This window comes from Denticeps clupeoides, chromosome 9 (assembly GCF_900700375.1).
Source record: "Denticeps clupeoides chromosome 9, fDenClu1.1, whole genome shotgun sequence".
Classification (NCBI taxonomy): domain Eukaryota; kingdom Metazoa; phylum Chordata; class Actinopteri; order Clupeiformes; family Denticipitidae; genus Denticeps; species Denticeps clupeoides.
In genome coordinates, this window is record NC_041715.1 from 13990064 (window position 1) to 14000989 (window position 10926).

Genomic DNA, 10926 nt, shown 5'->3' on the forward strand with positions numbered 1-10926 from the left:
CTGTACAAATAAGCAAATAAATAGTCCTAGAAGAGAAAAACCAAAAAGTGAATGTGAGTCGTAAAAATAAAAAAATATGTTTGTATATACAAAAGAACATTTGTGAGATATATTTTGATTTCGCACAACCCAGGAAAGTTGAATTGTGACATAGTGAGCTCTGGTTGATGGTGTTATGAATGAAATGTGCAGGCCACCTCCCTCCCCTTTATAAAAGGTGTGGAGACTTCAGGTCAGCAGCAGCGGGACCTCATATCCACGTCCCGCGTTAATGTCTGAGATAGAATTTACAGTACACAACGACACTGAGGTTAGCTCATTGTCATTATCGAATTGTCTGTTCCACCTCAAATAATGCCCAGCAAGCCGCAATACTGTTTATTTCACATTGAACTGTCCATATTCATCATAAATCTATGTGTACATGAGAAAAGTTCAGTTTTACAGTGAAAAATGTTCTGGGCCAGAAATATATTAGTTGATATTATTTCTACACATCCTATTTTACTCTTAACAATAGGGTTTTCAGTGGCCCAGAGCTTTTAAACTGTAGTTGTTTTTTTGTAAAAGAATGCCATTCATCAATACAATGCACAGTTCCAATGCGACAGGTAACACTTGATACCATTTTTAATAGTTCAGGATGTTGAGTGGGCACAGAGATCCTCACCATATACAGATTAAAAACGTTATTTATCTCTGAAACAGATTTCCTGGCTGTAAGCCTGGCTGAACTACACCCCCTGCCGGCGCGGGTACTGCAGCCTGCTGAGCGGTATTTAAGGTGGTACTGACTATTCGAATAAGGAGCTTATTTTATTTTGTAAGCTGGTTATTAGATGCCGCTGCGGCCTATGAGTATATGCCAAGCGCCGTGTAATGTCTACTTCCCCGTGCTTCACATACAGCAGGCCTCAGGTCAGGCCGCTTGCATTGTCACATGGCCTTTTTTATACCTAAAAATCTATTTTGTAGCTCATGTAAAAATATTTCTACCTCTTTTCAGTCTAGATATTTTTTTTGGTGACGGAGAGGCGTGGATTCCTGAGCATACTGAGAGGCAGAATGCGACATCTAGTGTATATTCCCTACGGCCCCGAACGCTCGTTTTCACCGCGTTTGCCCCATTTGGACCGCGCATGCGCGGTGGTTCTGGGTTAGGTGTAGGCCGCGCCATGGCGGCCTTCGGAACACGCATGCGCACGCATGCGCGATCCAAACCGGGTTACCGGTCCGAATGGGGCGGCGACGGCCTTTAGCAGCGGAGGGTGAGGTATGAACCGGGTAGGTGCCGCTGGGTGTGGGCAGTGCGGTCTGACCGGGTGCAGCGTCAGGCGCGTATGATGGCGACGAGGCTGCGCTGCTGCCTCTGCTGCTGGAAACAGTCCGGGTCCGTCATTCAGATTTGTGCGTTCACGCTGTTGTTTTTTATCGCTCATTGTAATACGTGTCGGCACCAGGTCCCCTCGCCATCCGAGGTACGTATAACTCATTCATTTTTGGTCCAAAAGGCTGACACTATTATTGGTTTATGATGACAGGCTGTCGGAAATACGGCCAATGGCAGCTCTTACAGCATACTGACTAAAGTCCATATATAGAATTACTAGTTAATTGCATATCATAATAAACCGACGGCCTAGTTTAAATCTTTAAATCACATATCACCCTCAGGTTTGCAATCTAGATGAAGGTATTTTTCTTGAACAGCTGACAATGGCTGTCATCAGTGTTGCCAGATCATCTGGTAAATGGTGGGTCTGGACGAATTAGGGTCTCGAAAACAGCTCAATTTAAAGCACTCCGTACAGCGAAACTGTTACATTATAAGCAAGAATAAGAGCAGGAATTAATGAAAGAAACAATACAAAAAATAAGAATACCACCAGCGTCGCTTGTATTAAGCAGGTCTGGCAACAATGTCTGACCGATAACACGGTCTTAATCGTGTTAGTGTTAATGATTTCTGTGCTTCAAGGTGATCCATAAAGTGCATCTGAAGTCTGAAAGATTATCAAAGAGGAGCACCAATGATCACCTCAAGATAAAGATAATCTATGATTCCAGTGTGGACGAGTAAGTGTCTGAGTGGGGTATATACCATAATATCATTTACACTGCAATTGCTGGGATGTCTCTGATTAATATGCATGTCGTCCTTCTAATAGGCTGGCAGACGATAAAGCAAGACTTGTGAAGGTATACTGTATGAATTGCTAGTCATATACACTGCTCAGTAAATAAAGGGAACACAACAATAAGACATCCTTGATCTAAATGAATGAAATAATCTTTGTTCTTTAGTACCTAATGCTTTGTTCTTTACATAGTTGAATGAATCACAAAAATTATCGATGGAAATCAAATTTATCAACCCATGGAGGTCGGGATTTTATAATTAATGTGGAAAAACACACTACAGGCTGATCCAACTTTTATGTAATGTTATTAAAGCAAATTTAACTGAGGTTCAGTAGTGTCTGTGGCCTCCATGTGCCTGTATGACCTCCCTACAATGCCTGGGCATGCTCCTGATGAGGTGGCAGATGGTCTCCTGAGGGATGTCCTCCAAGACCTGGACTAAAGCATCTGCCATCTCCTTGACCGTCTGTGGTGCAACATGAATGATGAAGAGAGACATGATGTCCCAGAATTGGATTCAGGAGGGTCAGTCCGGGAGAACGGGAGGGTCAGTCCATAGCATCAATGTCTTCATATTGCAGGAACTGCTGACGCACTCCAGCCACATGAGCTCCAGCATTGTCTTGCATTAGGTGGAACCCAGGGCCAACCACACCAGCATATTGTCTCACAAAGGGTCTGAGGATCTCATCTCGGTACCTAATGGCAGTCAGGCACGCACCTCTGGCGCGCACATGGAGGGGTGTGCGGCCTGACCAAAGAAATGCCGCCCCATACCATTACTGACCCACTACCAAACAAGTCATGCTGGAGGATGTTGCAGGCAGCAGAACATTCTTGATGGTGTCTCTAGTCGCATCAATCATGTGCTCAGTTTGAACCTGCTTCATCTGTGAAGAACACGGTGCGCCAGTGGCAAATTTGCCAATCTTGGTGTTCTCTGGCATATGTCAAACGTGCTGCACGGTGTTGGGCTGTAAGGACAACCCCCACCTGTGGCCCTCATACCACCCTCAAAGAATCTGTTTCTGAGCAGACACATGCACATTTGCGGCCTGCTGGAGGTCATTTTGCAGTGCTCCTCCTGTTCCTCCTTGCACAAAGGTAGTGGTCCTGATGCTTGGTTGTTGCCCCTACGACCTCCTCCATGTCTCCTGGTAGCGTCTCCATGCTCTGGACACTACACTGACAGACACAGCAAACTTTCTTGCCACAGCTCCCATTGATGTGCCATCCTGGATGAGCTGCACTACCTGAGCCACTTGTGTGGGTTGTCTCAGGCTACCACTAGAGTGAAAGCACCACCAGCATTCAAAAGTGACAAACATCAGCCAGAAAGCATAGGAACTGAGAAGTGGTCTGTGGTCCCAACCTGCAGAACCACGCCTTTATTGTGGACGTCTTGCTAATAACCTATAATTTCCACCTGTAGTCTATTCCATTTACACAAACGCATGTGAAATTGATCTTCAGTGTTGCTTCCTAAGTGGACAGTTTGGTTTCACAGAAGTGTTGGAGTTACATTGAGTTGTTTAAGTGTTCCCTTTATTATTTGAGCAGTGTTAATAGACCTACTTATTGATGCCTGCTCTCGATATCAGTACTTTTTCATTGTTCTTTTTTTTTTTTCTTTTCAAGGATAAGCTATTTCCACAAGCTATTGATTATCTCCAGGCAGCATTCAGAGTCCGACGGCAAGCAGGTCCAGTGTTGCTCAGCAGGTGTGTTACATTATTCTTATAATCGCAGAAAATATTTATTTTATATCAGGTATTCATTTCTGCATAACGTTAGTATATTTAACAAAATAACATTTAAGAAAATACAGAGAATTGACAATTTGTAATAATGTTATTATAATCATGGTACTAACATGATATTATGTTAATGTTATGATATTGATCAATCTCAGTTTATGGTTTCTATATCAGGCAATGTGCAACCAGCCAGTATTTGAGGAAGAAAGATGATCCACACCGTTATTGTCAAGGGGCATGTGCAGATGCCACCAAGTGTGGACCAGTCATTGTGCCTGAGCACCATTTGCAGGTAGGGATTAACCAGCACACATTACATAAAAAAATTAGGGCTGCACCGATCGATCGGCAATGGATTGAAATTGCGCCATCTTCAGCCTGATCAGGCAGAATCGTTGTCAATCGCAAACCCATATCACAGGTGAGCACACATACAGATACACTAACATTTTGAGGCGCACTTTGCGACATAAGCAGGAAATAGCTAATACTTTGTTAAGGATGTATCGCTACGAGACCCACTGCTCACAAGGTGATTGGTTAAGCACAGATGAAACATTTTGGTGTGTACACCATGTGCTGTGCTATGCTATGTATCACAATGACAAAAAAAAAAAACACTTATTTGCTTTCAATTCTATTATTATTGATATAAATGTAATATCTAATATAAAATATAATCATTTTTCTTTTTCTTCACCTTGTTCTGTGTAACTGGCTAAGTGACATCATGTGCGGAACATCTTTATGAGCCTCTTGCTTGGCAATAAATACATTGTGCCTGAATATTTCCATACTGAATCAGTGAAGCAGTTACATGAGATCAACCTGCAGTAGATCTTCAGATGAGGCAAGCAAGGTCATCAAACAAGGTTACTGGTGCTGATGGCCATATGACTGCTTGCAGTTTTATGCAGGGAACAGCTAATAAAACACTGCGGTCAAAAGCATAATCTTTGGAATTGCATTGCCTGTGCTGATGGCTCGTCATGTGATTTGAATGTGACTCGACTGCTCTTGTGCCTTTGCCAGCAATGCAAAGTGTGCAGTGAGACAGGGAAGTCGTGCGGCCCAGTTGGCCCCCCAGATGGAGAGGGTGTGGAGGGTGCAGACTTTGTCTTGTACGTGAGTGGCATGACTACAGAGCGCTGTGGAAAGGAGAACATTGTGGCCTATGCAGCCTACTGCCAGCTAGAGTCAGAGCTGGACAGGTAACGACACTGAGAGCATTTATATTGGAAATGACTGATGCATCAACTGATGGATAGATGTGCAATTTCTGTGCAATCTTGTGGTGTTTTGACAGGCCCATTGCTGGCTATGCTAATCTGTGTCCAAGTATGATCTCCACTCAACCTCAGGAGTTTGAGGGTATGCTGTCGACCGTCAAACATGAGATCATACATGCCCTGGTAGGTGCAGTAGCAATTTAGATGTACGTGTCAGACAGTAAATGTTTGCATAGTGCTCCTCAAATAGTGGCTGCTGACAAAATCCATTTGTGTCTCCTGGGCAGGGTTTTTCTGCAGGGCTTTTTGCATTTTATCATGATAGTGATGGGAAGCCACTCACGCAGCGATTTGCCAGTGGCTTGCCAGCGTTTAACGAAAGGTAATTATTCAGATTAATAACTAATTTTAGTTTTCTGTAATAGAATATGGTTTTTAAGAAAATACTCCTTTATTCCCATTTAGTTTAGGTTTGTTTCAATGGAGTGACAAAGTCATACGAAGAGCTACGCGGCTGTGGGACATCAGTGGCAAGAGGATTGTTCGTCATGAAGTCCACCTCTTGGTGACCCCTCGTGTAGTGGTAAGGCTCATGTAATTTTTCATGAGCAAATCATTAATCAAGTCGCTGAGCAGCTCGTGTCATGTGCAAAAATGTGTTTACAGGCAGAGGCCAGGAGGCACTTTAACTGCCCTATACTTGAAGGGATGGAACTGGAGAACCAGGGTGGCATGGGCACTGAGCTGAATCACTGGGAGAAGAGGTTGCTTGAGGTTAGAACATTGCTTATTACTACACAAAATTTTCTTATCCATGTGTGTGTTTTTTTCTTTCACACATATCTAGTGTTTTTATTACTTTGTTAGCACACCTCCTATAGCATTCTTTTTTCAGTTTGTATCTATACACAACGCAAATATTGTACAAATTTCATTTCTAACCAGCTTTGCATGCAGGTTTGTGAATTCAAAAGATTATAAAGGATTTTTTTTTAATATTACAGAATGAAGCAATGACTGGATCTCACACACAGAACAGAGTTTTCTCCAGGATTACATTAGCCATAATGGAAGACACCGGGTAATAACTGCTTATATTTTGGTAACATTAACATTAATTTTCTCAGAAATGCAGCATGACGTTTAATATGATCTTGATCATTTAATTGTTCAGGTGGTACATAGCAAACTATAGCATGGCTGAGAACCTGGAATGGGGAAAGGGTTTGGGTTGCGACTTTGTTATGAAGAGCTGTAAGTTCTGGATGGACCATCAGCGGCAAGCGTAAGAAGTTCTCCCCCTCATTTTTCTATAATGCCAGGTATGCATTTTGTGGAAATATGGTCTTGTGATTGGTGGCAGGAAGCACACTTTAAGCCCATACTGTGAGTCAGTGCGGGGAACCCCTCTCCAGCTCACCTGCAGGCAAGACCAGCTGGCCGTGGCTGTGTGCAACCTGCAGAAGTATCCTCAGGCCCTGCCACTGGAGTACCAGGTGCTTTGGTCATTTCTCGCAGTACTGAACAAAATCGCCATCATAGATGTCTGTAACCCTCAATTCCCAAACATCCACAGTACTTTGACCACATCAGTGGGGCATCGAATGAAGATTTGCCCATGTATGGAGGTGCGGTGGAAATCGCTGACTTCTGCCCATTCAGTCAGGAGTTCAGCTGGCACTTGAGTGGCAAATACCAGCGCAACTCCTACTGCCGGATTCAGGAGAACCAGCCAGGTGAGCTGCAGCCACACAGAGATGTCAAGGTTCAGGGAGTAACTGTCAAAATTAAATATGTGAGGGGGACTAGATTTTTGTGACTTATTTTGAACCTGATTTGAGTGTTCTCATTATGTTCTCAATTGGCCTGGGAGGGCTAGAAGCCTTTTGTGCAACATAGCCATGCACTTATCTGAAACGTGAGGGATGATGCTGATCAAACTGTCAAACTCCCTACAGATTCCTGGAGGAATTATGGGGCGGAGAGATATGGACCAGACTCTGTGTGCTTGTATCAGAAGTCAGCCTTTATCATGGAGCAGTGCAACCGAAGGATGACTTACCCTGACTGGGGGAGTGGATGCTACAAGGTATTTTTCTTGGCAGATGTGCAAAGTGGGAAGAGTTTGGTGTCATATCATGTCTGCCTCCACGGCACAATTTACGACTAGTATTAGTCCTAAATTGGCTTCATTAATTATTTTGCAACAACTTGATCATTTCTTCAGGCCTCCTGCTCAGAGCAAGGGCTGACTGTGTGGGTCCAAGATAAGTCCTTCTTATGTCTGCACAAAGGCCAGCTACTTAACATCAACGTTCAGGTCCTAGACTGGGTCTACACCGGGGTCCTTGTCTGTCCCGCCTGCTCCGACATTTGCAGCACCTGCCCATTTCCACATGAGCTTCCTCCAATCAACACCACAAGGAGTGCTCCGATCGGTGAGTTACCTTACTGAGGGCTACAGGGTTGTGAAAATTAAGAGTGTTTGAAATCATGAACAACGGTTAGAGGCATTTTGGGATAATATGTCATGTGTTTCACAGACCCCTGTTCAAGTTCCTCTGGCCTGGTGGTGACTCTGTCACTTCTGCTGCTGAATCTCTTTCCACTCTTGGCTGGGTTTATCCTCTGTGGGTATAACTGAATGGAATCTCTCCTATTGATCCGTTTGGGGAATGGATGCCTCTGTGGCCATGTTCCACTATGGGCCTTCCTCCACAGGAGTCTGCTTCCTGCTGCGTGTGCAAGAACCTGCAATCTCCTCAGGTTCGCAGAGTCCATCACCTCCCTCTGTGGCTTTACTCTACGGAAGCAGGAGGTACTGCTCAGTGAAGCCTCTAAAAGAGGGATGGAAAAAGCCATTGATTGCACTCCTCTACTAATAGCCAAGTGCCAGTATACTGTAAGGTGATCAGAAGCCATAGGCTCAGGGTTGGAGAGCAGCAAATGCTGACATGCTCTGACATGCAGGTGCTGAATTCAACCCTGGCCTGTAGCATTAACTATAGCACACGGAACAGTGAGCACCTGCTACCCTGCTGTCTTCTGTATGAGTAATTGCATATAGACCTTTGGTGCAGCTGTAGAAATTTGTTTTGATGGCTGATTGATGTGCCATGTTTTATGTAAGACTTGGCATTTGCTGTGAATTGGTATGACTGATGTATTTTCTAGGTTTTAAAAAAATTTTGATGCGTTTTTTTTTTTTTTTTTTTAATTGATCTCTCAACGGTTTTCAGTGTATCTCAGATTAGGCCGATACCTATTTATTTATTTACTTTGTTAATGTGCTCTGTTGTGTCTGATAAATCTATGCACACAAGTTTGCTAGATGACATTTTCCTGACCCCAGAAATAAAAGATAGTGACCACCGCCGTTTGCCTTTAGTGAACCTGGAATGGACGTAAACGAATCCAAAGAAGAGGAGAGCATTTAGATAGCATTAGCACAGTTAGAGTTTGTATTAATAGTAGCATAACATTTTGTTTATTACCATTTTCTAATAACAAAACATGTTTAAGGAATATTGGTATAATAAACCTTGAAAACATGACTCATAATGTAAAAATCTGTTAAAAATTAGAAGGTAATTGAAGCTAGTAGGAAGCTAACAATGTGGCGCTAGGTAATATACTAGCAGGAAATACTAACCAGGTAACTGACGCTTACAATTTATAATCTTGAGGAACAATGAATATTGTGTTATAATCACATGAATTTGGAAATTAGGAACCTAATATGGGAAATACACTATACAAATATGATACATAGCAAAATATGGTGATTGATAATAGTGTTTTTTTTTTCTCTCTCTCTCAACTAACATGAACAATTTCTAATCTCTTTTTTACTGTCAAGGATGCAGTGTGGTGTATTTTGGAGACTCATCTCAAATGAAGTTCTTCCATGCAGAAATTTGCTGAGTTGGGTTCATAGTTGCTTTCGCTTTGCAAGTTAAGGCAAATTGCAGTGAACTACACAAATGATTGTTATGTTCTTGATTGTACTGTAATTCCGGCTTCCTATTTACATTGACCCTTGTCTTCTGTCTGTGTAGATTGCGAAAGCTTTTTTTGTTCAGCGAACAGTTCCTCAATTTCAGGAAAAGTTATTTATTTAAAACCCTCAAGATGCTAAATATTAAAGTACAGGCCCGTATGGAGCCATGGCAGCTATATTAGTATTACATTGTGTGTTGTAAGGTTGTTTACAGGTTGCAGGTCAGGGTGCTACTCTCCTCATTCTAGAAACGGGTCCGACAGTAAGCTGTGGCACCAGATGTCAGTACATCCAGGAATTTTCAGCTTTAAGAACATTTCCTTTTTTTTTTTTTTTTTACTTTACTGTAAACGTAAACTTTCATCTTTCATTTCTGTGTGTGTTCCTTCAACTAGGACTAGTTCTGTTTACAGTTCTTTTGTTACTGCTATTATTATATAGATGTTATCTGTGTCAACCAGCGTTCCCAGGGCACGCCAGCCAGTCCGCGTTCCTTTTTTTTATTAATAAATGCTTTTGGGGACATCATAAATATCTGGGGTTGCTAGTGGGCCAGTGCTGCATTATTCGGTGATTTAAGAATCTGAGAATTCAACCTCCTTTCTCATACAAGGGAAGAAAAATGTTGTTGCCACCTTGAAAGTAGATTAAACAACTGCCAAATAGTAGCAAGCAGGCAAGCAACAAACTAGCCATCTAATATAATGTAGCGGTTTTACTTTCTCATATTATCATATTATCAATCTCATATTGTAATTTCTTTCAATTCAGAAGTAGCGGAACGTATGTTCATGATTTGTGCAAAGTCATTTGTGCAACTCTGAGGTTGTGGATAGGTATTTATTTATATTTCAGCAGTCTACACTATATCTTTCAAATGCTGGTAGAAATGCTGGTATCTTCTTTTTTTTTTTTTTTTTTTTTTTCTTATTCAGAACTTCCAAGATTTACTTGAATGTGTTATGAAATTTATGAAATTTGGCTGTGTGAAATGTGTATCTGTTGGATTCTGAAATGAACTGTAATTATGAATGTTTGCGATGTTGGATAATTGTGTATGCAGTAAAATGGTCAATTATTATGTTTACATTTTTTACAACTCAGTATTATTGTAAGTCAGAATGACTATTTTCTGCCATCATTGCATCATAGATTGGTCATATTACCAGTGTGCCATTAGAATAATATTTAGATTTTTTTTTTCATGGACCTTAAACACTGAAATTCTTCTAAGAGCTGTATAATGAAATATATTTTATATGAAAAGATTACACAATGTAAGACAATAATTAAATTAATATTATATTCCTCTTTGCATTCTTAATGAAGAATAGCATATTGAATTCAGTGTAGATTTAATAACAGTTTAATACCAGTTTTTTTTTTGTTTGTTTTTTTTGCAGGATGTCTGATTTTGCAAAGTAACAGATAATTTTATTAATAATATTTGCTAAGAGTGTTCTCAATTTTTAAACACATGTTTATAAGATGTTATGAAATCAGCACCCATAATATGATCCAGAAAGACATTAATTTCTTTTCACTCATTGTACACTACAAACCAAAGACATCTTTTAATGTTATATATGATTTGCAGGTGAACAAAGGATACTATTTTTATTATTGTTTTTATTATTTTTATTATTTTAATGTAGAACTGTACTGGTAATTCAGTTTCAAACATAATTATTTGATAAACAGATATGATTTAGAACCAAAGCCAGTTCTATGCAGATTTATAGTTCATCTCAATTCACATTATAATTTATGAATACATTATTTTCTTGAAAGTAGTTTA

General features: G+C 41.0%; 1 protein-coding gene across 2 annotated transcripts; it reads left to right on the forward strand.

Annotated features, from left to right (window-relative positions):
• The first annotated feature begins 1235 nt into the window (after nt 1-1235).
• On the forward strand, nt 1236-10900 carry lmln (leishmanolysin-like (metallopeptidase M8 family)). 2 transcript variants are annotated; one of them, XR_003750708.1, is made up of 18 exons: nt 1236-1478; nt 1979-2076; nt 2169-2199; nt 3781-3863; nt 4074-4191; nt 4932-5110; nt 5206-5311; nt 5416-5510; nt 5594-5711; nt 5795-5902; nt 6133-6209; nt 6303-6413; nt 6492-6624; nt 6705-6864; nt 7087-7217; nt 7356-7566; nt 7672-7894; nt 8988-10900. XR_003750708.1 is itself a non-coding variant. In XM_028990246.1 (17 exons), exons 1-17 carry the CDS (start codon nt 1341-1343, stop codon nt 7770-7772), a joined length of 1998 nt encoding a protein of 665 aa, XP_028846079.1. In that variant the 5' UTR covers nt 1236-1340; the 3' UTR covers nt 7773-10900. The 2 variants fall into 2 exon arrangements, 1 of the variants encoding a protein (XP_028846079.1); XM_028990246.1 differs by having other exon boundaries at nt 7672-10900.
• The last annotated feature ends 26 nt before the right edge of the window (nt 10901-10926 follow it).

Bases quoted from the DNA above. Each gene is read 5' to 3' on its own strand.
- lmln (XM_028990246.1), top strand. From the start codon at position 1,341: ATGATGGCGACGAGGCTGCGCTGCTGCCTCTGCTGCTGGAAACAGTCC. The intron at 3,864-4,073 runs GTGTGTTACATT...TTTCTATATCAG, and splicing joins GGTCCAGTGTTGCTCAGCAG to GCAATGTGCAACCAGCCAGT. The intron at 5,903-6,132 runs GTTAGAACATTG...TTAATATTACAG, and splicing joins GGGAGAAGAGGTTGCTTGAG to AATGAAGCAATGACTGGATC.